This window comes from Mustela nivalis (assembly GCF_964662115.1).
Source record: "Mustela nivalis genome assembly, chromosome: 9".
Taxonomy (NCBI): Eukaryota; Metazoa; Chordata; class Mammalia; order Carnivora; family Mustelidae; genus Mustela; species Mustela nivalis.
In genome coordinates this window covers 100,988,114-101,015,937 of record NC_139028.1, presented here as the reverse complement: position 1 = coordinate 101,015,937, position 27,824 = coordinate 100,988,114, and the positions used below count along the sequence as shown (strand labels likewise).

Genomic DNA, 27,824 nt, shown 5'->3' with positions numbered 1-27,824 from the left:
TAATTACGGAGAGAAAGCCAGACAGACAGCCCAGGAGAGAGAAAAGGGCATGGAGACAGAGACAGAGAGGCAGATGGACGGAGAGGTGGGGACAGAGACAGACAGAGGCAGGTCTCAGCGGAGGCGACACAAGAGAAGAGTGGAGAGGCTGGAGACCTAAGACAGAAAGAAAGGCAGGAGGTAAGAATGAGGGAAGCACAGAAGGACAAAGAGACACAAAGAAGCAAACAGATGGATTTGTGTCTCTATTTGAGCGACAGGAGAAAGAGGCAGCCCCCAGGGTGGGGGGGGGGCAGGATCTCGGGGTCGCGGCGCGGGGGTGGGGGTGGCAAGCATTGGTACAGAGGTCCGCAGCAAGCATTGCACTTCTCTGGGCTGGAGTGCAGGGCAGGGGAGATACATCACAGTTCTCCCATCTGCAGGGGACGGGTGGCAAGGAGGGCCCCGGCATCTTTATTTGTCAGGGGTAATGTCTTACAAGAGGTGTGGAGGGAGGGAATCATTACTGGGAGTTGTGGGGCTCTGAGGTGGCCAGCTCTCTCTCCTCTTCCATTTTATTTTATTAAAGATTTTATTTATTTGACAGAGAGAGAAAGAGATCACAAGTAGGCAGAGCAACAGGCAGAGAGGGGAAAGCAGGCTCCCCACTGAGCAGAAAGCTCCGTGCAGGGCTCCATCCCAGGACCCTGAGATCATGACCTGAGCCAAAGGCAGAAGCTTAACCCACTGAGCCACGTGGGTGCCCCATCCTCTTGCATTTTAAATGAGTTAGGGTAGCAGTGGGCAAGGCTTTCCGCCCTTCCTTGTTGCTGATTCCCGAAACAAACATTTACTTACTGACCTCCTACTAACCATGCCCAGCCTCCTCTTGGGGCTTTGCAGATAGAGGTGATGAAGGGAAGCGGCTGCCCTCCTGCTTGAGGCCCTGCTGACATCAGGGGGTCAATGTTTAGTGTCTACTGAATATGCAGAACGGAGGAGAAGCACCCCAGCCACCTTCACTATACCCTGGTATTTGCTGTAGGCGGGTGAGTCCAGAAAAGGGAGTCCCGTCTTCCACCTGGGGCAGTCAGGGACAGCTTCCCAGAGGAGGCAACACTGGAGAGAGCCTTGCAGGCTTTCGGGAGTGGAGAAGGCAGGGAAGGAATGCCGGGTCTGAGGGAGACGAGGAGGGTCTGGAATGGGGGAGGGAGGCCCATGGGTGAGTGGTCCTGTGCTGGGTGGGCTTGCCCCGGAACCCACGGCCACAGAAGCCTTGAAAAGAGCCCTGTGCGACGAACTCTGAGACCAGCTCGTCTAGGGGTCTCAAACTCAGGGGCCCTCAGGGACCATAGGATAGATAGCTGGGGTGAGACAGTAGAAAATGGTGGGAACTGGGCACACCGGGGTGCACCTTCAAATTGCAATTTTTTTTTTTTTTTAGATATTTATTGAATACACCTCGGGGAGTGGTGGGCAGGACAGTAAAGTTGAAACTGTCTGCCAATTTTGCAATTTTTTTAAAAAAAATAAGGTGTTGGTCAAAAGAAATGGCTAGCCAGATTGGTCCCTCTGTCCTCGCTAGGTACTGACCTCTGACCTCACCCTCCTGTACATTTCACAAGGGGGAAACTGAGGCCCCGGGTGACCAAGAGACTTGTCCAAGTGTGAGGCCCTTGTAGTCATTATCTAGTTGGGTTAACACCCTCATTTGCCAGGCCAGGAACTGGTCTCAGAGAGGTGAAGTTGCCAGCCAGAGATCACACAGCTGCAGGGGGAGGAGGAGCCGGCCACTTCCTCAGGCAGCGTTCCTTTCAGGAAAATGACTCAGCCCCTTCCCGGACCAGCTCCCGCCCTGAGGGAAGTAGAAACCCAGGAGGAGAAGGGAACCGCTAATTGCCTGAGCAGACTAATTGGCCGTGGGAGGGGGAGGTGGGCCGAATGAGAGGGTAAGAGCCAGCAGGGGGCGGGTGTTGTTGTGGGGGGGGGGACGGTGAGGCAGCCCCAGGGGAACGTGTGCTCTGGCTCAGGGACTCAGCTGACTGAGACCCACAGCTGCCAACCAGCTTCTGGGCAGGGGCCTGGGCCTGGGGGGGGAGGGAGCTGGGAGGGTTGGGGGAGGTTGGGGGCCCTGCTCTGCCTCTAAGGCCCAGATCTCCCCTACCTGGGGCCTGCTGAGCTGCTGATTACCTGCCAAGCTGGACTTTAGAGAATAATCATTGCAAGAATAATAATGTCTCCCACCAGCTCTGAGCTTTTAATGTGTTCAGCTACTAGCAAGTAGCCTGGTCTCATCTGGAGAGAACGGGCAGTGGGGTTTGTGGCTGTCCCCAAGACAGCTGCGTTTACCAGCCTGAGTCTGTTTCCTCAACTATAAGGAGCCGTTGTTCCCTGCCCCCCGTGTATCGACCTCTCCCATGTTCTCACCTCACGCCCCACCCACCACCCACATACTCGTCCTTACAGTCCAGACCCAATGAACTGTTGGTCTAGCTTTCTGAGGTCTCAGCCTTCGTTCTGCATCAAATGCCAAGCTGTTCGAGGCTCAAGACTTCCCCGTGAACTGCTTTGCATCCTACAAAACCCAGTACCAGGGGTGCCTGGGTGGCTCAGTGGGTTAAAGCCTCTGCCTTCAGCTTGGGTCATGATCCCAGGGTCCTGGGATCGAGCCCAGCATTAGGCTCTCTGCTCAGCGGGGAGCTTGCTTTCGCCTTTCTCTCTGCCTGCCTCTCTGCCTACTTGTGATCTCTGTCTGTCAAATAAATAAAGACTAGAAAAAAAAAAAAGACAAAAAAAAACCCCAAAAAACCCAGTACTACCTTCTCCGTGAAGCCCTCCTGGATTATCTCCCCACAGGGTTAAACACTCCCTTCTCCGGGCTGCCACTAATCTGTGTACATCACAGGAAGATAGTCTATCTCCGCCTGTCTCTCTTGCCTTCCCCCAGGTCTGGAGCTTCCTTGAGACCAGGGAGACTGGACCTTACTCACTGCTGGATTCCCAAAGCCCAGCACAAGCCCAGCCCCCAGTAAGTACTTAAGAAACAGTTCTTTGATCCAGGGGTCCCACCAGCCTTATGGGTGGTGTTTTCTATGTCTGTTCCCTCCAGTAGTCTGGGAGCCTCTCCGGGGCAGGGCTGAGCCCTGCTTGTCTTCAAATACAGTAGTACCTCAGCAGAGGGAGTCTTCGCTGTTGGGTAGATAAATGAACCAAGGAATGGTGCTTTGTTCATTGTGAAGCAAAAAGCAGAAGGAAAGACAAAGGAAGGAATCCCTAGGTGGGAAAAGCAGATGAACCACCATTCAGAGTTTGTCCTTGAGGGGGAGGGTATATCTGCCTGCTTGTCTGCACACAGATGTCTGCGTCTGTGTATCTGGGCGTCCTTTGCGGGACTGTGTGCGCGGGCAGGTCAGAGTGTAGCTGCAGTTTGCTGGCGAGTGTGCGTGTGTCGCCGTGTGTGGTGTACGGGTATTACTGTACTATTGGGTGCGAGTGTCATGTGTCTAGAGTTGGTGGGTAAGTCGTGTGCATGTAACTGTACATGTGTCTATGGTCTGTGTGGGGGTGTGTGCCTACATGTGTGAGTGTGTGTAGGCGGAGTGTTGCATCAGGGTTTAGAAGACGAAGTAGGAGGGAGAAGAAAATACAGAACTTGCGATTCTCAAATGCTAAGTGCAGACAGCGAGAACGCACAGGTGTTCCGAGCAGACACCTGCGCACAGACCCCTCAAATCCCATCCCCGGTGTGGACTCCATTCATTCATTCCTTGCTCCCCACTGGGCCCATGTGGACTCTGCTGCGTTCCCGCTGGTTGCTCAGGACCTGATGGCTCTCCTTCTCCCAGGAGTGCTGTTCTCCTGGGAGAAGACAGACAGCAAACAGTCACAGAAGCGCATGTGCGATCAGGACAGGGGTGGGGGGTGGGGGGCGGTGGTGTGGAAGCACCAAGGAGGGACCCCTATGGCAGCTGGGAGGTCAGAGCCATTTCCCAGAGGAGGTGCCTTCCCAGCAGAGCCCCAGGACAACCGTCTGGCCCGTGTGGCTGCCATGGGCCTCCGTGTGGGGCTCCCCGCCCCTCCTCCCCTTGCTGGAACCCACCGCCTTTGCAGGCACCTGCCTCACTCCTGCTGTCCATCCTCCCAGGAGGCCCTACAGGGAAGAGGACTGTTCTAAATAAGGAGAGGAAGAAAAGGCCAGGGCTGAGCGAATGTGGAGGGCTCCTGGCACTTCCTCTCCTTGGCAGTACTTGGGCCACAAGCCGCTGGCTTCTGGAGCAGTGGGCATGCTGGTGTGGACGTGTTTGCAGGTGTTCAGCCTAGCTCTTAGCCTCACGGCTCCAGGAACACAGAGGAACATCTGCCATGATCTCCCTCTGCCCTGACACCCCAGCAGGGTAGGGATGGCTGCTAGAGGCTTGGGAGGCTGGACAGACTTGCAAATTCGACAGCCAGTGTGGACCAGAAGCCTGATGTGGCTGATAAGGGCAATTGGTCAACCGACTGGAAACTGGGAGAGAAAAGATCAGGCTTCTCTGACTGATATAATTTTAAATCCTTATTCACAAGCAGGCCTAGAATTCATTTTTTTTTTTTAATTTCAAGAAAAAAAGCTTGATAGAATTAATGTGATGTAATACATGAGGCAGAATCCTGAAGGCTTTCAGTTCCCCCTCAGTGCCCCTGTCTCTCACTGAGCCCCTATCATGCACCTGGATCCGTGTGGCACCCACAGAGCTGGGGAGCCGCGACCCCCAGGGGGACACAGCAGCCCGGATGCAACTCAGGCCCCTGCCTGGGCTGCAGACCAAGGGCAGGCTCCGTGTGCTTGCAGGAGAATCTGGACGAGCTTCCTGGAAAAGGTACTATTCGAGCAGCACTTTGAAGGAGGAAAGATATTTCTGAGGAAGAGATCAGCGTGTTCAAAGGCCCAGAGATGGGACTAGGCAGGAAGTTATTCAACAATAGTTAGCAGCACCCTTTCGCCCAAATATGGGCCAGTCCGGGAAGGCATGGAATGCGGCAGTGAATTCAAATGGGAGGACCTCATGGCATCTCCAGGCTCCGGTCTTCTGGGACCTGCGGTGTGGCCTTGCTCTGTTCCCTTCTCCTCTGTGTGAGCTGGTTTGCGGCTGATGGAACCAGAAAGTGGAAATGGGGCAGCCGGGACTGAGATGTGGGGCGTGCTCGTCCCTGCCTGCTGTGCCCGGCGGCGCAGATGCTCGCCTTTAGCTCCTGGCAAGCTTCTGTGCTGTCGGTTTTGAGGCTGCGCGATGTGGTGTAGAAGGGCTCAGGCCAGGTTCAGAGCCCAGCTCAGCCCTACACTGACTGAATCCTGGTATAAGGTCCCTAAGTTTTTTCTGCCATGGAGACAGCATGAACTCTCATCAGGGTGCCGACGTGAGGGTTCAGTGAGCTCGTACCAGGCACAGGGTCCCTAGCCCCGACCCCCACGCCGGTGTTGCTGCATATGGGGCTCAAGGCAGCCACTGTCCCTGGATTGCTGCCTTACCTGGTTTAACCGGCTCTCCCCACTGGAGATGGGGACAGTGCGTGCGGGAGACGCGAAGTCGTTCCCGGGGTCTCAGTGACTAAGCAGAGCAGGAGTTCACCGTCGCCTGAGTTCACTGTTCCCAGAGCTTGAGGCATCGCAGCAAGTTATGGGCATGTGCTTGTTGGGACAATCCTCTAAGTGTTCAAGATGGAAACTCCGTTGTCCCACTTTGTGCAGGGGCGAGCTGATCTCCAGTCCCTTCCAGCTCTGCTGACTGTGACTGTCGCCCCCAGTGCTGGCCCAGGGGAGTTAGTTAGTCCTGGCCGTAGGGAATGGTCACTAACCCCTCTTCTCCGGCACACAGTCTGTCTCCCCCATCCTGGGGCCTAGTGTGTCTACAGTCTCTGCTGCACGGCTCCTCCCTGTGCTCTGCCTGGCCCTTACTGCCACCCCTTCTCAGGAGTTCTGGCTCCAGCCTAGGGTCTGGGAATTCTCAGGGCAGACTGTGGGCCCCTCAGGATACCTGCTCTGGGCTCTGGGTGGGCCAATTCCAGCAGCCTATGTGAGCCTTCTGGGACACTCTGGAGCCAGATGGCTTGGGTCTGAGGGGCCTCAGGAGAGACGAGACCTCCTGCTTTGCAACCAGAACCTCTTCCAGATCTGCCCCGGTGCTCCCCGTCCTGGGGGACAAGACCCAAGGAGGAGTTTCCAAGGTGTGGTTCAAAGCCCACCTGCCTCAGAATGACCTGGGGCTGGGGGAGGGGCAGGCTCATGAAACATGCCATTGTCCCCACCTTGCAAGGGCAAGTCTGGGGTGGGGGGACCCTGGTGAACTGGGAATCCGCATGGTAGCAAGCTCCCCCCGTGAGCCCTGTGCATTCAGGTTGGAGAAGCTTGGGGTCCAGGGGCGACGGGGCTGGGGAAGCCCTTGGTATCAGGAATCCTAGTACAGTTTGCGTCTCAACGCCCCACTTCCTGGAAGACGCCAGGGAGTCAGTTTGTCCCGATGAGCAAGCCTGCGGCTGAGCCTTCTCTTCTCCCCAGCTGCCTACACTGCTCACACATCCCCGCAGTTTCTAAATTCAAAATGGGGCCATTTGAGCTGTGTGTCAACTCTCTTTCCCTAGGCACCAGCCTAGGGAGGCTGCCCACTGGGGAGGCGTCCAGGGTCCCCTTCTTCTGAGGCTTACAGGCTGGGCACGAGGAAGGCACGAGAGAGCCCGCCGCAGGCCAGGGGTGCTGGCTTTCCTGGCCTAGAGCTTGCCCCTGACTTTCTGGACCTAGCAAGGGTCTTCTAAGCCCCTTTCTCCCAGAAGTCCTGTGCTTTTCCTCCATCCCCAGTGATAGCTGGGGTGCCAGCGGGCTCACCTGCTGGGGGACACCTGTGGCGGCGGTTCCTGGGGCTGGTGCTGGTGGGGGGTGGGAGAGTCTGACACCCACTCTGGCCCCTGCAGATGGTCCAAAGCTTTACTCACTCAGCAAGCCTTCCTTAACACCTGCTGAGTGTGGCTTGCTGTGCTGGGTGCTGGAGTGGGGAGGGTGGGGGATGGGGCACTGTTTGGGGGCGTAGAAAGAAATAGAAGACTGGGGGAGTGGAGAAGCCCACACGCAGGTTTAGAACAATCACTGAGCAGACTGCCAGGCAAAGCGGAGCACACTCATTTAAATCCAGGCTGCACGCTTATTCGGCAGGCCCCCGGGGAGGGGGGGCGCAGGGGTGGGTGGGGGATGGGTCTCAGAGGTGTAGGATGTATGCTGGGGTGGAGGGGCAGGAAGGAGGCGGGGCAAACAGGACTTGAGTTCTAGTCCTGTGGCTCCCGTGCTCTTGCTGCGTGGCCTTGGGAAAGTCCCTTACCCTCTCAGAGTTTCCCTTTCCCACACTCCGGTCCCTTCTTCCATCTATAGGCTCTGGAAAATGGCAGACTTAAACCAAGCTTGGCTGACACCGAGTGAGGGATATGGCTTCTTGATCATCAGAGTAGATTCTCAGCTGAAGGTTTGATAGATCAGCCCAACAGGTAGCACAAGGTAATGGTTAGAGACCCTGTGATTTGGGGCCACAGACTTCCATGCAAAGCCAGCTCCATCCCTGACATATCAATGCCCCCTGTGGAGTGGGCAGATCTCTAGCATCCTTGCGGGGAGGATCCCATGATCGTCTGGCCAGGGCTGGGCACCCAAGGATGGGCCGGAGGCCCTGCTTTACCCTGTGCTTTTATTCTTCGTTAATTGTAAGATCTCGTTTGGAGAGGGGGATTTCAAAGAGTATGAAAGTGGAGGGAGGTCTACTTCTCAGAAACACAGCACGGAGTCTGGGGTCTGAGGGGTTCCAGGACGAAGGGGCCAGGCACAATGCCCGGCAGGCAGTCAGCTCTTCCCAGGGCTCAGAGGCTCTGCTCATCCCTCCGATTCCTCCCCAGGCCATCTGCCGTGGACTCCTTTCCCACCTTCCTCTTCGGCCATGCTAGCTTCCTGGAGACAACTGGTGCCCTCCATTTGGCCCAGTGTCTAGCTGAGCCACTCCCCACAGCAACCTGCTCTTGGGCTAAGCCTGATCCCTCTCCTGATGGGGCTGCCGGTAGTTTAGGAGCTCTATGCGCAGGGTCTAAAATTAGAGACCCATGTTCTAAATCTGGTTGCTCTCCACTGGCTGTGTGATCTGGGACATACCACTTCACCTCTCTGTGCTTCAGCTGCCTCCTCCATTAAAAGACAAATGAACCCACATCACCATTGGGCTCGTAGAGATGAAATGAACCGGTGTGTATAAAGCACTTCGCACGTGCTAAACCCTCCCTCTACCTGTTGCTCTTCTTGGGGTTAAAGCCCGGAGGCTGCTGGATCTGTTTCCTTACCTTCCACAGAGCGGTCTCCCTGCCTGGACCAGTTGTGAGTGGGTGCTCTAAACAGAAGGTGAGAGATGAGGCGTCCAGGGAGAGCCTGCCTGGATGTCTTCAGCGTGCTGAGCCTACGAGTTGTCATGGAATGAGGTGCTCGCTGATGCCTGCAGGGCCGCCTGGTCCATACCAGGACCCGGGGTGCAGCGCCCCAGTGAGGGAGCCTGCTGGTGGGGAGCTGAGCTCAGCAGGGAGGGCTCTCCCTGAAGGAGCAAGCGTGGAGCAGGCACGGGCAACAGAGCAACAAGCAGCTCGAGCCAGACTCAGCAGAGAGAGAAGAAGAAGGCGGCACGTGAGACTTCAAATTCTTCCCTGTTCTCTGTGTCCCCTTCCTCTTCTACCCCCAGGCTCCCCGCCTTCCTGGGAAGGAGAAGTGATCTTACCAGGACCCAGCAGAAGAGAAAACCCAGTCCAGGAGCATTTTACGTAGATGTCTTGAAGAGCTGTGACATCCTAAGCGTGCAAAAGAGGGAAGATTCCATCCACTTCAAAACTCCTGACTTGGGGCGCCTGGGTGGCTCAGTGGGTTAAGCCTCTGCCCTCGGCTCAGGGCATGATCCCAGGGCCCTGGGATTGAACCCCACATTAGGCTCTCTACTGGGCAGGGTGCCTGCTTCCCAACGCCCCCTTCTCTCTGCCTGCCTCTCTGCTTACTTGTGATTTTTGTCTGTCAAATACACAAATAAAATCTTTAAAGAAAAAAAAAACACAAAAACTCCTGACTTAAAGGATAAATAAGTGTACGTGGGGTCAGAAGCGAAACATGCAAATGTAAGCATGTGGTGGTCAACCTTGTGTGGGCATAGCCAGGTGAGGGAAGGGGTGTGAGCATTGCCAGGCTGCAGAGATCAGGCCAAGGAGCTGGCGACACACAAGCCCTCATGGGTTTTTTGTTTTTTGGTTTTTTTTGTTTTGTTTTTTTTTTAAGCCCATGAGAGAGAACCTGGAAACAGGATTCTGGAAGGCCCCCAGATGCACCAAGAATCCAGTAACATCCAAGGGGAAATTTCCTACCCTCAGCAACCTCACCAACCGGCCTGTAACTGCCCCTGTAGGCAGCCCCAGTTAACTGGGGTCACAGGTTTTTTTTTTGTGGGTGCCTGTCTTCTAACTCCAGGAGGATTTGGGGTCACACGTAGACAAACTTAAGGGAATCCAAACCACAGTATTTTATTTCCTGTTCTGTGCTTACTTGCAATGCTAAGATAATTTGGCCCATTAAAGCGAGAGTCTCATCATTCTAATTTAAAATATAATTGCGTAATTAACTTCTGCGCGTGAGTTTAAGCTGGAATCTTTCAAAGTTTAGGCTCAGGGGTAGAATACTTAAGAGAACTTTAGGTTCACCACCTACACTCCTTGAATTCACTGGATGTGAAAAAATTAAGATCCGGGGAGATTTCCTTAAAACTTAAAAACAGGCAGATGGATTAGAAGGGGAATTAACCGATGACTCCAGGAATTTTTTGGAGCTGTCCCCTTACACTAGGAAAAGCCCCACAGCCCAGAGATCCAGAACTGGATGGAGAATTCTAGCATTGTTTAGACCCCAGGAGCACCCCTGCTCCCCCGTACCTCCCCTTCTGGCCTCTCCCCCTCCAGAGGAAGCCGCTCACCCAAAACATCAAGTTTATAAATGCGACAAGGATTGTTTGAGGCCTGCGTAAATGCTCAAGTTTGTAAACAGCACTAAGTCATTCAAAGACTTCTCAGAAGGGGTTGCTAAAACCTGCTCCAAACAAACAAGAAAGATTCGCAAGCCACTGAACAAGCTTTGGAGCGAGCCAGGGTTGAGAAAGGTCAGTTGAAAAGTTGAACTCTCGTTCAACTCAAAGTAAACCTATGAGTACGTAGTCTTTTCTGGGCACAACCACCACTGGGGGAACGGTGCCAAAACTTCAATGAACTCGCTCAAGTCTAGTTCAAAGTTAGAGTCCCAAATCCTGAAGGAATTTTCCTCAAATGACCGTCACCATGGCTAATTATGGGGCGGGCGCATGCGCAATAGCCAAGGCTCACTTAAAGGATCTCGCTTTCTTCTTGAAATGACATTAAATTGCCCCTGACCTACTTCAAAGTGCTTCAGATCGGTGATGTGACATATCTTTTATGTTACTTTTAAACTGTGCTTGAGGGCGGTTAGTTAAAACCAAGAGGAGTACAGACTCTGGGGATGGATGGTTAGGATCCTTCTAGAATCTCCTCTGAATTCAGCACTAGAATACTGTTGCATCTGCCTTGGGTAGATCTTCCAAGCAGGAAACATCTCACCAGAGACCAGGGTCTTTGTGGAGTTGCGCGGCAGGTCGTTTGGGGTTCCCTGCCACCCTCGTTAGTTAATATGTAATGTGTGCTTGCTAAGAAATGTGTGTGTGTGTGGCCACATTTGGTGGGAGGTGCGCTTTTGTTGTAACTTCTCTTAGGTGGTCAGGCTGTGGGAGAGGTCAGGCTCTGAGTTCCTCTCTCTCTCTACCTGTAAGAAGTTATTGGTATTGATGGAAGCGAGTCCAAATTTGTGGATGACTCGTGTGGTTCAGCAGAGAAGCCCGGTGGTGGTGGCATACCAGGGAGTGGTTGGGAGACCTACCTTGAGGTGCGAATGACCACATCCCACTCCCCACTGTGACCACCCCCCCCCCCACCAGCTGTCATCTGCTCCAGCTCTGAGTGGCAGCTCTGAGTGACATGCGCATTTGGGTCTTAGCTCCCTTAGGCTATGAAAACTTAGCCCGAGGCTCTTCCCCTCACCCTTAGCCAATCCCAGCCAGGACCTGGACATTCGGGCTGGGGTGAGAATTTCTCTTCCTTATAGTGGGTCTGGGGCTCCTGCTAGACTCACCTGTCTTCTCCTCCAGTTGATGTCAAGCGTTGTACAGCCCGCGTCTCAGCAACAGCATCCAGGTTGGCTGGAAGGGTCAGCAACTTCCTCTCAAAGTTCTCCTTGGAGGTCCTTAGGAAAATGGCCCTTTGGAAGACAAGACAGCAGGTACTTAGCACAGTGCCTGCCCATCCCACACGACTTCCTTCCTCCTGCCTCCCTCTCTCCCTTTCTTTCATCCGGAGTGTGAAGCTCTCTAGCCCCATACTAAGTATGAGCCAATCACACATCCATTTCATAACTTAATTCTCTGGGACCCACGCTCAGCTATAATGGATGCTTTTTCTTCCTCGACTCTCCCCTGCAACAGAACAGCTCAAACCGGGGCCTGCCTGAAGAAGACATCCCCTTTAGGTCTAAACCCCCAAGCCCCCTCCAGGCAGCCCCCAGCCGCACCAACAGTAAAGCTCCTCCCTACACCCCCCCCCCCCACAAATCTCCAAGAGCTTCTAGAACATTCTAGACCACAACAGGAGCAGCCTGTCCTTGAACAGCTCCCCCCTCCCCACTACCCTCAGAGGACTCCTTCCACTCCGACACTCACAGGCGTTCTAATAGTTTCCTTCCCCCAGCTGAGCCCCGGGCCAGGCCAACAGGGAGGCCTCCATTGTCTTCATATCCGCACCCATCTGCTGGCCTCCTCACCCTCAGAGCCAGCCAGACAATCAAAGTCATGACGCTAGCAATTGGTTCCTCGGAGGAAAACAACTCACACAATATGGGGAAGGCAGCTGGTTGCAGAGGAAAAAGGTAGGCCAAAGGGGGTGCTATTTTTGGAACAATTTTCAAAGGTAATGTGTAAATATGGTCCTTTCGAGGGCTCTTTCCAGAAGACACTGAAGGAAGAGGTGTCAGTTTGGTCTGGAGTCAAATGGCTGTCGAACGAGCTCTGAGGGTCAGGAAGGTGTTTAAAAGGCCTTTTATTTGTGCTCAGCATTTCTGTGGCACCAGGACAAGTGTCCCCTGCTCACCAGAACTTGGTCTCCTGTCTCCCACCTTTCCCCACACCCAGGCGCTCCTTGATCTCAGGACGAGGATCTGCTGGGAGGTGACAGTAGACAGCCTCCCCTTCCTGCCTCTCACACATGCCACTTGTCCAGTGGCCGCCCATCCTGTCACTCCCTTCCTAACCTTAGGGGTCACTTTGTCCACAACATCCATGCTTCCAGGGTCTTAATAGGAACTGGGCATTTTAACGCATCCAGTTGGGGCTCAGGCTCTGCTCTTTGACACCGTCCCTCCCTCCGGGTTCTGTGAGATTTCCTTAACCTTTTAGGATGCGACAGAATTCAGGATCCTAAAAAGAGCATTGATTTGGGGTCAGAAAGTCCTGGTCCCTTGAACTCATTAGCTGTGTGACTTTGGGGCAGTCACTTAACCTCTCTGAGCCTCCGTTTCCTCATTTGAGATGTGAAGTTTTGGAGAGTCCTCCTGGGGGTTAGCCCACTCATGGACCATGTCCATTTCTGCTCAAGACACGGTGGTCCTTCACCCTGTCCGCCCACCTCCCCCTAGCCCCTTCCTCGGTGCGGAGGGATTAAGGGCCCTGGGCTGCCTGGTGAAGCTGTGTCTGGCCAGCTGGCTCTGATGCGCGGGCTGCAGGGCAGGCACGGCTGAGGGCCGTCTCTGCCAGCCACACCGTGGGCTGTGTTTCTGTTAGAGCTGGAGAGACCCCCACCCCAGAGTGCAAAGAGTTCCCTGCGTCTCCGCCTCACTGTGGGGAGCAGCCCAATCCAGGGGGCCCCCGGGGCGGAGTTGGGGGTAGGGGTAAGCATTGCAGTCAAGGATGTCATCCTTCAGAGCCAGGAGCTGTCATTAGTTGTTCTGACCCATAATTGGGCTGTAACCATCCTCTGACCTAAAGATGAGTTTGGGGACCGTGATTATCCGTGATTAGCCTCTGCGTGCCTCGGAATGCTGATTCCACACTGTCCTCTCTTCTCCCGCCCCAGCCCTTCCTGAGGCGCCTGGAGGAGCCTGCCAGAAAGACGCAGATAAGAGCTTCTTGCTCAGAGACCTGCCTAGAACGTTCTTGCCTCCACTTGGCTAAGCCCACCCAAGCCCTAGCCCACCGCCAGGAAATGGGCTCAACCCCATCACTCTGGTTCTGAGTGGCAGGTGCCAGCATCCTTCCTCTCCAGCTAGGGAGAGACACAGGCTTACATAGAGTAAAGTTGGCCCAGGGCAGGGTGGCCCAGTGGTGGAGAGCATAGAGGGAAGGCAAGCCAGCCTGGAATCCCACACCGGCTGGGCCACTTAGTAGCTATATGGCCTTAGGCAAGTAATGAAGCCCTTCTGGGCTTTTCTCATCTGTGCGGTGGGAGACCTGCCTCACCAAGTTGTGGTGAGTATTACATAGGCCGATAGGTCATTCGCCTGGGCAGCTGGTCGGAGCATCTCCTACGTGACAGGTACACCTGCTGCAGAGGAGAATTGGACACAGGCCTCAGCTCCAAAATGCTTTTGTGCTGGGGAGACAGAAGAGACATGTGTATCAATAAAGCAGTTCATTGGGCTGCCTGTGTGGCTCAGTCATTAAGCTTCTGCCTTCGGCTCAGGTTATGATCCTGGGGTCCTGGGATTGAGCCCTGCATCAGGCTCCCTGCTTAGTGCGAAGGCTGCTTCTCCCTCTCCCACTCCCCCTGCTTGTGTTTCCTCTCTTGCTGTGTCTCTCTCTATCAAATAAATAAATCTTTAAAAAAAATAAAAAAATAAAATGAAGCTGTTCATGGGAGCCTCAGTTGGTTAAACATCGGATCCTTGATTTTGACTCGGGTCATGATCTCAGGGTTGTGAGATCGAGGCCCGTGTTGGAGCCCTGCGCTGGGCATGGAACCTCCTTAAGATTCTCTCTCCCTCTGCTCCTGCCTCCCACCGCTCCAAGGAACAACCAAATGCCATCTCTGCCTCCCTGCCCTTCTGCTGACCTGCTTAGCCGTCTCCCGTGGCTTCCAGCTTGCCACTTCTGAGAGCAAGTTGTTGGTCACTTGTTGTCCAGCCACTGCTCAGAGCACAGCTGATTTGCTGACTGGGTAGGCTGGAGCCTGGAGAGGTCAGAATGAGAGTCAAAACTCAGGTTTGGAAAGCTGTCTAGGGCAACCGGCTCACCTGATACTTCAGTCTCTTCTGCAGTATCTCTGCTGGTGTACCTGCAGGGATGGGGAGCTCACCACCTTTAAGAGTAGTGCATTGCCTGGGAAAACCTTCCGTCTCAGGAAGTATTTCCCAAGCAAGCTGAACGTTGCCTCCCACTAACTCACTAACTCTGTCTGAGCCTTCCCACAGCTGCAGAGATGCAAAGTGATCGGTGCCTGCTCTGTCGGGGCTCGGGAGCCCCCAGGCAGGCGAGCAAGAGCTTCACCTCTGCTCCTAGAGTTGTTGCCAAGGGAAGCTCCTGACTCCGGGGGAAGCACCTGCTTGATGCTCTCTTACCTGAAGTCTCAGGGTATCCATGAGCCCCTCCACCCGGGACCTTTCCCTGCAGCTCCTCTGAGAGGGCTCAGGACCACATCGCAGAGCCTGGAGACCTTTGAAGTCACTGTTTGCGCAGCAGACCTGGGCTCACAGTGTGATCCACACTCACTCTGAGCACTGTCCCCTCTGCTTCCTCTTCACAGCTGTCTCCTGAGACTCCCAGGGTGATTCTCAAAGGAGCTGCAGGAGTGCTACTGAGGAGTCAGCTTCCAGGCTGCCTGGGGCCTAGGAGAGAGGAGCCAGAGGTAATTATCTATCACTGTCTTCTCTGCCTGGGGTGGGTGGGTCCCCAAAATTGAGAGTTCCCTTTTACTGAGCAGTAACTCTTTGCCAGCACTGTGCTAAGCAGGGCTATTAAGCACAACTGTGGAAGTTGTGCTCTGCTCAATTCCCTGGAGTTGTGCAGTGCCCAGCACGAACACCCATACATGGTGGCACTGTGAGCACTTTGCCTGCTTTGTCTCATTTGTTCCTCACAATAACCCTATGGGGGCAGTACTATTAGGATGCCTATTTTATAGATGAGGAAATGGAGGTACCACAGAAAGATTGTGTAACATATCCAAAGTCAGAACAGTGAGGTAGTGGCCAAGTTGGGATTTAAACTTTCAACTCCAGAGCCAAGGTCTTGACCACTGTGCTCTCATTGCAAGGAGTCACAGGCAGAGTGTTCATGGTACAGATCTTGAATTTGGGCTTGCTTCAGCCCCCAGCTTCATCCTTACTACCCTATCAACTCTGTCTGACTTTGGAAAAGTTACTCTGAACTTCTGTCTCTTCTTCTGTGGCAGAAGAAGGTGAGAAGTGAGTCCTACCTTACAGAACTGTTGGCAAGACTCAAAGAGACGGTACACAGCAGAGGAACTGGTGCTGTTGGCCTCTTAGAAGAGAGAGATAAACAGTGGCTTAAACACCCACACTGTCCAGAAGTTTGGGGCAGGGCTGGGGGCCACCCCCGGGCAGGATCAGACCGCCTAGACCCACCAGTGTAGCAGGTTAGAGCAGAGCCCAGCGTCTACCGCTTCGCTTGACTTCCCGGCTCTGCCCTCCCCGGGGGGCTGCTGATGGATTTATTTTGGAGATGGCCGGTGTCGGGCCAGCAGCGGGACGCTGCAATTTTGCCTGTGGCAAATTGTCTCCCGCACAGTGAGATCAAGCCTCTTCCAAGGCAGGATGTAATCATCACAGTGTTAGTGTCTGCCTTGTGAGAAGAGAGGCGCTCAGTGGGCTGGGCGGGGCGGTGTGGGGGGGCTCTGAGCAGAGGAAAGTGAGGGTGATGGGCTGCTGACTGGGGCTTTTCTTTTGCCTTGGAGTTGCCGCTCTAGGGACAAAGTGGAAAGCAATGGGACTGAATGGTCACACCTTGAAAAGACTGAGCTGTAGATTTACAAAGAGGAGGCTGGTCCCTCCCCACACCCACACATACCCTGCCTCCCTTCAACATACACACACACACACATGCCTATGCACAGACACCACAAAGCCTCTATCAAGAGAGACCTTGGGATTCAGGAGGAATTCTGGGAAACAAGTTGCTGGCCAAGGTGGACACGGGTGGGGCTGTTTCAGTTCCTTCCCACAGGTGATCCTTCCACCAAGTCTAGTGAGGCAGGCCCAGGAGGACAATGCCAAGAACAAGGGTGCCAGTAAGAGGCCCGCCTCCCGGGCTTTCTGGGTGCATGCTGTGCCTATCCAAATCCAGGCGGAGGTGACAAGCACAGAGACCTCAGAGTAGAAGGGTCAGGAGCTGGCGGAGGGGCGGGGGATGAGAGCGTGTGTGCGCATCCCTTTGGTAGCAAGGACGCAGGGCCATGGAGTGGGTCCTTGGTCTGAGCCGTCTTGCTGGATCCTCCAGGGAGGGGTTCCCTGAAGCCAGAGGTCAGGTATCCCCAAGGAGGAGTCTCCTGCTTCCGCTGACCCACACCAGGAAAGAGGGGGAAGAGGTCATTTTTCTGTGTCCCTACATACTTCTTGGGACAGAAATGGCAGTAGACATACGTTCAAACTTGTATCACTCTGCACTGGGCTTTATGTCTTCATGAAGCATCTGGAAGGCCACGAGACCTGCCCAGATGCCATTGAGATGTTGGATGCCGAGGAGACAGAGCTGGCCGGGCCAGGGCTCCGAGAGGAATACGAGGGGTTCCTGATCGCATACACTCAGTTCAGGCTGATTCCATAGGACAATGTCTGGCTAGCTTTTTTGGTCTGTTTTCTTTAAAAGAGGCCCTATCTGGAAGTGGTGTGTGTGTGTGTGTGTGTGTGTGTGTGTGTGTGTGTGTGTGTAACAGAGACAGAGAGAAAGACAGAGACAGAGATAGCCTGGATTCTAACACTGTTTGAAGGTGTGGTGTTTGGCCCCCTGGTCCCGGAGTAAGACTGTGGAAGGAGCTGGTTGATTGCATGTAGGATCCAGTGTGATGGGTACAGGCAAAATTGGAAGAATTGGGGGTGAAGAAAGGAAGAGGCAGGCCAGTTGAATGTTTCAAAACATGGGTTTGGGGGTCACACTGGGCCACCATGTGGCCTTGGCACGTCACTTCACCTTCTGGGTCACCCGAAGTCATCCTTTGCAAAATGTAGAAAATAAAACTTACTTTCAAGAAAAGTCATTGTGGGGATTGAATATGGTAATCTATGAGAATATTCTGTTCGGTGCCCTGATAGGAAAAAACAAAAGAAAGAGAAAAATAAAGGAGTGAGGCTTTGCTTTACAAATATGTTTGTATTAAGAAAAGTCACCATGCATTCACAATCCTTTGATGGATATGCCTCTCTGACAACCTGGAAGTCAGATTGGTCTAACTCTGACTTACAAGCTCCTTTTCAGGAATGGCAGAGACAGAATGTGTGGATTCAGCTCTTGCAGAAGGCCAAATTCTGCTTCAAGAGTTTGACTCATATCCACTCAATGTCTACTGCTTAGTGTGAGGTCTACCTGAGTGAGTGCAGTTCTGTCTTCAAGCCAGACCCCCAACTTCAGCCTCAACTGGACAGATACACCTCTCCTGCTGGAAGACTGGGAAACTGAGGGTCATGGGAAATGGTGGTGGTGGTGGTGCCATGTGCCGGGTGGTATGGGTGGCACAAGTGTGTCCACACATGTGGGCACTGATGTAGAAGACCACCATGAGAGATGAGCAGATTCTGGGCACACTTGCCAGAGCTCCGAATTACCAATGACCATGACATTGGCTTCTCTGCCTCAAGTGATGGACAGACCCCAAGGTGACCCTCAGTGACATCTTGCCTCCTGGTGTCCATACCTTTGCCTAATCCCCACCTCTTGAGTGTGAGCAGGACTGATGACCTGCTTCTAACCAACAGAATACGGCAAAGGTGATGGGATGTCACCCCCATGATCATATTTCATCCTATAAAATTCTGTCTTAGCAGACTGCAGAGAAAAAAAAGGTTTTCCGGCTTTGAAGAAGTAAGCAAGCATGTTGTGAGAGGGCTTATGGAAAGGGCCATCTGGCAAAGAACTGTGAGTGGCCTTTGAGAGTTGAAAGTGGATATTAGCTGACAGCCAGCCAGGAAACAGTCATCTCAGTCCTGGAGCTACAAAGAGAAGAACTCTGCCAACAGCCTGGAGGAGCCTGAAGCAGACCCTTCCCCAGCTGAGCCACTGATGAGACTGCAGCCCAGTCCACACCTACAGGGTGGGAGGAGACCTTGGACCAGAGGACTGGGCTAAGTTGTGTCCAGACTTCTGATCTGCAGAAACTGAGATAACAAATGTGTGAAGAATGGAAAGTCTCTGTATTTGTGGTTGTTTGTCACACAGCAGTAGCAAACATAACCTCCAGTTTTGGTGAGATCACGAGAGTAAAAATCTAGGCTGGCTTCTTTCCTCCATGACTCCCGGCCCCTGGCCTCACCAGGGAGGTGAATTAGATAAATAGCTGTAAATTGTTCTGATATCCCGGAGAAAAGCACTAATGCAAAGTATGGTGATTATATCATCAAAGTGGCTGTTGGAGTCATCCAAAAAGCAAATCTAATGAATTGGGTGAATAGAGGTTTGCAAATAGAGAGCCCTTGGTAAATGTCGGAAATAAGGAAGATTTCCATCATAGGTGCTCATTTCCCATGTTGGGTAATTATCGAGGCAGAACAGGATCTGCAAAGCAGCCTCTTCCTGGGTCCTAACAATAGGCATAGAAAGATGAGGTTAATAATCCCTAATGAGGAAGATAACTGGAGCTGGTGTCTCAAAGGGTAATTGTCATCCCCAAGGACAGCAGAGCGTCCTTATTAATCTTTCATCCTGGGACCAAAAGTTCAGATGGTGTGTTTTCTGAAGGTGGCACAGCATGGGACAGCCATTCTTCTTGCCTGTAGGGAAGGTGGCAGCTCCCACATCATTAGACGGGTATTTTTCCACTTCTCCTCACAGCAGAAAAATTTGTATGCAATTAATAGAGTGAGATGGTCAATATCTTTTACTTTGGAATCAGGTCTAACAGACTGAAGTTTAAGTCTCATCCGTATCTGTATCACTATATCAGTTAGCTCTTGCTGCATAACAAGCAATCCCAAATTTAATAACTTAAAGCAACAATCATTTATATAGCTCACAAGTGTGCAGATTGGCTGGGAAGTTCCACTACTCTGGACTCAACTTGGGTGATCTTTGTTGGGCTGGCTTATGAATCTGTTATTAGTAGCTCGGCTGGAAGTATGGCTGATCTTGGCTGGCTTCAGCGGGGAGACCTGAGCTGATCTGCTTCTGCCTCTCTTGGTCTCTCATCTTCCAGCCGGCTAGCCTGTGCTTATTCACTTATTCATCTGAGTTTAGCTATCGGAACTCAAAAGAAGAGGCAGAAGTTTGCAAAGCCTCTTGAGGACAAGTCTTAGAACAGGTGAGCCTCACTTCTACTGCAATGCACCTGACAAAGCAAGTTATAGAGACAGCTCAGATTCGTGAACTGGGGAAATCACATCCACCTTTGTATATAGGGAGGCTATTAACTGGGGTCATCAGTGCTTCTTCCCAAGGAAGCACTGTTTCACGAGTAGCAAGAATGGGCAAGCTCGGATGCACAAACCCTAACCGAGCCTCTGCTGAGTCATATTTACTGAAGTTACCATTGACCAAAGGAAGTGACATGGTCAACCACATCCAGGGCTGCAGAAATACACACCGTCTTCCATGGGAAGAAGAATTTGTGGCCATTTCTGTCCCTCTAAGTGTTACCTGGGAAAATCTCAACCATCATTACAGTGAACCCCAGATGAGGCAAATGTGGAAAAATCTTGACAATTGTCAAAGATGAGAGGACAGCGGTCAGCAGATTGGTCGACAGGAAGTCAGCATTAGCAGAGGAGTCTGTGTACCCACATCTCACCCCACTGTCCCGGGTCTTCAGCCCCTGCACAGCTGTGGCCCTGTCCTCGACCCCATGTGTGAAAGCAGCACCATGCAGAAGAAACCTGCTGTGATCCACACAGGGAGATTTATGTTTCCTAGTGGCCACATTTAAAAAAAAAAAAAAAAAAGGTAAAAAGAGTCAAGTGAAATTAATTTCAGTGATATATTTTACTTAACTCAATATGCTTCAAATATTAATCACTTCAACAAGAAGTCAATATAAAAATTATGACTGCAGTGTGTTTTTACATCTGATGTCTTCAGGACCTCATATGTGTCTTACACGTACAGCCCATCTCAGTTTGGACCAGGCACATCTGAAGTGCTCAATGGCTACACGTGGCAAGTGGCTACTGAAGTGGGGTCCTGCCCTGGCCCTCCTCTAGCTGCACCTCTTTCATGGGGTGAGGAGTCCACAGACCCAAAAAGATGTACTTGTCTGAAATTCATGTTTTCTGTTCTTAGTCCAGATTCTAGGTACAGCAGACCTGAATACCCCAGACAGGAATTCAGAGTGGCTTCCAAATCTCCTCTCCAATTCCACCCTCCAGGCAACTGTCCTGATGCTCACCTCTAGGCCCTGGGAGGCCACGGGATGACTGTCGGCTGGTGGGATGTATGGTCATTCTTGGATGCGCATGTGGCTAGACTCCTTGCAATGAGGGACGGACGAAGCTGGAGGTGGGACGAGAGGAAGGCAGGACACTTTGATCCAGATGCTTCCACTAGTACCCTTGCCCCACCCCTTCTTGTGTTGGTGGGCATCACCACAGCCTGGAGGCCAGGCAGGAATATGGGAGCCCTCCCTGGTTCCTCCTGCCCCCACACTGGCAAGTCCCATTGATTCCACCTTCAAATACAAGCGATGCCCATTATTCACCGTAACTTCATTCCATAAAGTTGTGCAAATGCTGGGTTAGGGAGTACTGTCACCATTGCTCCTAGGGGAAACACACGGTTAGGTTCCTATGAGCCTCTGGTCACCACATGTTCAACCACAGTCTGCACACAGTTTTGTTTTATGTGTGTTTCTGTTTAAAGACATCTTATTTAATATACATGGGTTGACTAACCTTGAACTCATGGCCAACAGCACTCTGCCTGAACAAAGCTTATCTAACATAAGAATTTCCTCTTAAGACACATCACAGCTTCCACATGCTCAGGAAGAGTGGACAGAACTATCGCTGGAGGCGATTTTAAAGAATAAGAGCACCAGCCAAAAGCCCAGAGGCGAAAAAATTTGGCACTAAATAGACTGCAGAAAGACACTCGCTTACAGTACGAGGTGAAGCAAGAAGGCAGATTGTCACCTTGTTTGACCTCACCCGGGAGCATGCACAGGGGCACCTCAAAAGTTTTACGTCTCTGCACAGGTCCATGAATGACCATGAAAGCACTGCAAGCATTATTTTGGGACTTAGAAATAAATTGTAGCAAGTAGGTGAATTTGCAAAAATGGAACCCGGGAATGACGGGGAATGGCTAAATACTTTCGCTCTGTCTCTTTCCCTTAGGCCAACACATCTCTGTCCTGGAGGAAGGTGGAGCCTCCTCCTGGCCCGTCTCCCTGTTTGCAGGATTGACGCGCCAACCTCCATCACAGAGTATCAGCCCAGTATCCAGAGTTGTCCTTCTGCAAGGTCAAACCTTCCATTCTGCGGGTCACTCGGGACTAAGTGTGAATTCCTCACTGTGGCCTGCAAGGCTGTCCGTGCCCGCCTCTGCGGACATCTCAGGCATCACCCGTGCCCTCTCCCTCCCTCACCTCTCTCCAGCCACACACTTGCATCTTCTCCTCCTGACCCCCTCCCCTAGTGAGGTTCCCACTCCTCGGTTGTTTCTCCAGCAGGGCTACTCTCTGAGTCTCCTCTCTGCTTCTCACGGCTTGCGATGCCGAGATGATTTATTGAATCACAGGTCAAGGGCCAGAGCTCACCTTGGCTCATGTGGAGAGAGTGGAACTGACCCTTGGGTGGCAGACACTTGATGCCTTCTCCAGACCCTGGGAGGCATGTCGAAACAGCAGAAATACTTGACATCCAATGCTGAGACCCAAGACCTTTGCAGCTGCAGGGTTCTGTGGCCTTGGCCAAGAATCTGACCTCTCCCTGTGGGAAAACACATATTCTCAAATTTAGAAACCATAGGGCTTTATAATTGCAAACAGCACATCCTTATAATTTTGAAATCTTAGCATCTCGGAGGTTCCACCCAAGAAACTGATCCCCCTCTCTTCCTCTGAAAGCTTCTTTTAGATAAGTACCATGTTTTTATAATTATGGAGCTGCAGGATTTCATGGTCCACCCAAGGATCTGACCACCCTTCTCAGACCCACATTTGTTTATGAGGCCATAGACCTTCAAGAGCCCCACCCAAAACCACACTTGGGAGAAACACCATTGTCCTAGAATGATGGACCTCATGGAGCAGCATAAAGGGATGTTCTTGGCATTGTGCACCATTTGAAATAAAAACACAACAAGAAGCCAGAACATCCCCGTGGCATATATCCTGTGCCTGTAATTACAGAAGATTCGTTATTGTGCCCGGCCAAACATGCAGATATCCAAACAGTCCCAGGGGCAGAACGGATGATGTTTTATTCTCTGCTTCTTCAACTTTTTGTAGTATTGCTGACTTTATAATAAAACTGTGACCAAAAGCGGGGGAAATGCTTTGTTCCTGTCCACGGGCTGGTGAGGGTGATTTATCAGAGTTTAATAGCCGAGTTACCTCTCTGCCCCGGGCCAGCTGACCTTCTGGAAAATCACCGAGATTTATCATTATTAAAAAGTTGATGCCCCGGGTCCCACTGTGGTGCACATTCGTTCTGCCCAGTAATGGATGAGGGTGCCAGTAGGGGCCGGGTGCAGACGACGTGTCTGTCTTCTCATACACTGCCACGGGGCAAGTATGATCCATTTTCTGGTAGAGACCAGCTCGTCCTGAGTGATGATGTTAGCCCAGGAGGAAGCTCTGCCCATTTTTCCCCAGCAGTGGCTGGACGTGGGGAGGAGGGCTGCCCTCCGGGAAGACAGGAGGCTGCCGATCCAGGGAAAAGGATCTAGGAAGTCCATACCTGGGCCCAGGGAGGGAAGCTCTGGAGCAGTGGCTCTTAACTGGGGGTGATTTTAGTCCTACTAGGGACCTTTAGTAAAGTCTGGAGGCTTTTTTGTTGTCACACTGGGGACAGGGTTCTCCTGGCGTCTGGTGGGCAAAAGTCCAGGTTACTGGGGTGCCCAAGACAGAGAGCCTTCCGTGGCAAAGGATTTTCCTATCCCAAATGTCTCTAGTGCCAAGGTTGAGAAAGCCTGCCCTAGAGTAAGGGAGGGCTTCATTCCTCTCAGTAGGTCCGGGGCTTGGGCAACAGTCAAGGTCCTGATAAAGAGTGGGGCCTGGTACAAACGTGCTGTTGGGGGCAGCTAACACTGAGCAGGGAAGGAGCTGGAGGGGCAACTTCTCTAAGTTGGTTCTATATAAGGTTTCAGGGCTGAGGCTTGCTGGGCCTCCTAGTTTTGGCAATTCCCTTACCCTCTTCCCACCCTGTCCCACCCCACCCGAGGAATCATTCTCTACCCTCCATCAAGTCCTATGTTTGGGTCCCCAGTGCATTTTTCATGCTGTCCCTGGACTTTTCTTCCCCAATTTCCACCTGATATAATAGGACCCATTCCTCAAAACTTAAATGCCACTGCCTCCATAAAGTCTGCCCTGATTTCCTCTAACTGTTCCAACATCTGGAAGCCCTTATCTTTCATTAGGTAGAAGTAGGGAATTCCTTCTGGGTTGGATAGGGGAGGGCATAGTACGGTACCATAGTTACATGCACAGACTTTGGTCTGGTGCATTCCGGTTTTGCTGTTTGTTCCTTAGCTGGTGTTAGACACATTGCTTTAAACTTGCTAAATTCAGTTACTATAGATCTGAAATGGGGCTCAGTCACTGTTGCTGAGAAGACTGACTGCATTAAAATGAATTTGCAGAATTTAGCAGTGGGATGGCGAAACCATTGGAATGAACCCTTACCTTGCAGTTCCTAAAGACTGGGTATTGCTCTTTAAGCTTCATCTTCTCTGTGGGTACCATGCTTGTCCTTGTCCCCACTTTCCAGATGGGGAACTGAGGCCCAGAGTGGGTAAGCAGCCTGCCAAGGTCACCCAACCTGTGGTGGGTGCTGCCTGCTATCTGCAGAGATTAGAGGTGAACGCTTCCCTTTCCTGGGCTGCCCTGGGTGATGACAGGCATGGGCTCTTGGCGGATCCAACTGTTACTTTCTAAGTGCTTAGTGCATGGCTGGCTGGAAGTCTGGCTGGAAGGCTGGCTGGCTGATACACAGACTGCCAGGTCTCCATTCTGCTCTTCTCCTGATGGACCTTTGAGATCTGTACATTGTACAACATTTTAAATACGAGAGGTTATATGGAATTTCAAGGTCATGTAGCAAGTAAGTGGCAGGGCCAGGTTCAAAGCTAGGTCTGTTGACTCCAAAGCTAACACTATTGCTTTAATGACCATAGCCTTTTAACTATCACAAATGGATAAAAACAACTAATATTAGCATGGACCACATTGCAAGTACTGTGCTAAGTAAGTACTCTACAGGGATAACTTACAGCTTCCGTGGGGTGTCCCCCACGGATGGATCAGGAACCCGATTCTTGCAAGGAAAGTGACATTCCCAAGGTTCCCAGACACTCCGACTCTTATATCCCATGGCCTGCCAACCTCCTGGAAGCTCTCTGTCCCATGTCAGGGACTCTGCACCCACAGCTGGGCTCCTGCCCTAGAAGTCTTCAGTGAATTGCACTGGCCACACAGCTTCCCCTTGGCAGGCCAGTCCTGCCCTGGGAGGCTGAGCTCAGCTGGTCCCTAATGAGCATCGATGGGGACAAAAGCAGCTGGAGCTCCTTGTTCAAGGCCTTGTTGTAGGGACAAAGGCATGAACTGATGCGTTCTCTGTTCTTTTGTATTAAATAATTGGCTTCAATTACATCAGCTGGATGGAGTGTGGCACTTGGAGGAACGTGGAACTTATGAAAATGGAGGTCCGAGGGTGCAGAGCCAGGAGGAGGGGCTCTGATGGGCTTTCCAGGGGTCCATCCTCTCCAGCACTTACTCAGAGCTTGGGGTAAGAGTCTTAACTTAGCTTCTCCCAGTTTCCTCCTCTGTAGAATGGAGAGAGGAAGAGAGAACCTTTGACCAGAGGTTCTAAATGGCTCTTGGCAAAGCTCTGGGTGTCTAGGAGGCTGAGCAGGACTCCAGGAAGATGCCCTCTGTTCAGCCAGAACAGCTTTTTCCTTTTTCTGTTTTACATATTAGGTTGATACCCTCCACATTGGGTTGAGCAAAGGATCCCTGGACAAAAAGGAAAAAAAAGTTTGAAACTAGACAGAGAATATTTAGGCTCCCTCCCAGCTCTAGAATTTCCAGATCCTACCCTGAGGTTTGAGGGTCTTTTTGCAGAGGGATGGCCTACTTCTCATTGTGGGAGGCTTTGTTGAGGTGGCCTGATCTGCTAGGGTCGTGCTCTGAACTCTACTCTCTGCACTGGAGGAAAAAAAAGATGTTAGTGATGGTGATGGTGATGATGATGATGATGATATGGTGGTGATGGCGATGATGGTGATGATGGTGATAATGATAATGGTGGTGGTGGTGGTGATGGTGGTGGTGATGATGATGATGATATTGAAGGTGATGATGCTGACAACGATGATGGTGGTGATGATGGTGATAATGATGATGGTGGTGGTGGTGATGGTGGTGTTGATGGTGATGATGCTGGTGATGGTGATGATGACGATGGTGATGATCATAATGATGGTGGTGATAGTGATGATGATGATGGTGGTGATGGTAATAATGGTAATGATAGTCATGATGATGATGGGGATAATAATGATGGGGATAATGGTGATGATGGTGATGGTGGTGGTGGTGATGATGATGATAATTATGATAATGTTGGGAGTGATGTGATGATGATGGTGGTCGTGGTGGCAGTGGTGGTGATGATGGTGACGACGGTGGTAGTGGTGGTGGTGGTGATGACGGTGATGACGGTGGTAGTGGTGGTGGTGGTGATGACGGTGATGACGGTGGTAGTGGTGGTGGTGATGGTGGTAGCCATGACAATAACATTAGAACTAACCTTTCTGTGTGGCCACACATTCCCGAGCTTAAGCAACCAACTTGCACTCTCTTATTGAACTCTAAGCCCAGTGAGGCAGGTGCAGAACTGTCCTCACTTGCTGGAGATTCATTAACAGGTATTTACTGAGCTCCTACCATGTTCTAGGTACCCTGAAAAACACAGCAATCCTTGCTCTCATGGAGCTTACAATCTAGAGTGGAAACAATAATAAAAGTCATAAATAAGTATGACAGGAAGATCAAGGGGAAGGGGCTGGTGGGCGGAGGGGTGCAGAGGGGCTTGCAATGGAAAACCTAGTTCTCAGGAAAGGCATTAGGAAAAGGTCGGATCTGAGCATAGATTTGAAGGAGACATGTACGTACCTGAGCCAAGTGCTCCTGGCAGAGGGAACAGCCACTGCAAAGACCTTAGCATGGGGTGTGCTGCAACTGAGTGTTTGAGGAGCACTGTAGGATCGGTGTGACTGGTAGGGTGGGCAAAGGGGGCGATGACAGAGGAGCCATGCTCAGGACCCTCTGGCTGGGCTTCTCTGGTAGAGCCTAGGGACGAAGTTGAGCTCTATGGTTCAGAGCAGGGACCTAGGCTTTTACCTTGAGTGAGATGGAATTTCTGGGGGCCAGTATTTGGGGCAGGGATATCTCTGATAGGGAAAGGGGGAGGAAGCGAGGAGTGGTCAGATTAGGGACACATCCTGGAGGCAGAACCAACAGGGAGTGCTGAAGGGCTGGAGAGAATATGAGTGGAAGGGAAAGGAAGTTGTCAGTGGTCATCACTCCAGGTGTTGGGGTCAGTGGTGGGAAGGGGTTGTTCTCATTTTCTGAGATGGGGAAGTATGGAGATTAGATGCCTGTCAGTGGCAGGGCAGAGATACCCAGTGAGAAGTTGGGTACGATGCTGGGGGTCAGGGCACAAGTCTGGGTGTGGTGTTTGCCACGATATCTACGGTATTTGTCTTTGCCATCCCCAAGGAGGTGGGTGTGGACAGAAAAGATGAAGACCAGGCCCTCAGGGTTAGAGACTAGCAGGGGAGGGGGAGTAGTAGCGGGTGAGGAGGGCCGCAGCCAGGAGGCAGGGAACCAGGAGTATGGAGACCCCACAGAGAGGGAGCCAACAGCGTGTGCTGTGAGCCCAGTAAAAGGAGCCCAAGAAATGACACTGGATTTAGCAACGGGAGGCCGTGCTGATGCTGATGAGAGTGGTTATGGTGGAACTGTGGGGACAAAACCTGACGCCGGAGGGTTCAGGACAGACTGGGAAGAGTGCCAAAGGAGTTGGCCTGCCTTCGTCGATGTGGCCCAGCAAGTCTTTCAAGGAGCTTTGCTCTGAAGGGTAACCCAGGAAACAGATGTGCGGGGTCAGGGGGCATGGGGCATGGCCAGGGTTTTTGTGGTCATTGTTTTTTTTTTTTGTTTTTTTAAAAGATTTTTATTTATTTATTTGACAGAGAGAAATCACAAGTAGATGGAGAGGCAGGCAGAGAGAGAAAGAGAGGGAAGCAGGCTCCCTGCCGAGCAGAGAGCCCGATGCGGGACTCGATCCCAGGACCCTGAGATCATGACCTGAGCCGAAGGCA

At 52.0% G+C, this 27,824-nt stretch overlaps 1 protein-coding gene across 10 annotated transcripts; it reads left to right on the top strand.

Annotated features, from left to right (window-relative positions):
- Positions 1-22,759, top strand: LOC309841161 (uncharacterized protein). 10 transcript variants are annotated; one of them, XR_014298981.1, is made up of 4 exons: positions 1-180; positions 2,927-3,007; positions 8,335-8,383; positions 8,715-9,082. XR_014298981.1 is itself a non-coding variant. In XM_082684059.1 (4 exons), the coding sequence occupies exons 1-4, from the start codon at positions 966-968 to the stop codon at positions 21,677-21,679; spliced, it is 315 nt and encodes a 104-aa protein (XP_082540185.1). In that variant the 5' UTR covers positions 941-965; the 3' UTR covers positions 21,680-22,759. The 10 variants fall into 10 exon arrangements, 1 of the variants encoding a protein (XP_082540185.1); XR_014298983.1 differs by having other exon boundaries at positions 23-180; positions 8,335-8,460; XR_014298985.1 differs by lacking the exon at positions 1-180 and adding an exon at positions 832-1,028.
- Positions 22,760-27,824: the final 5,065 nt, after the last annotated feature.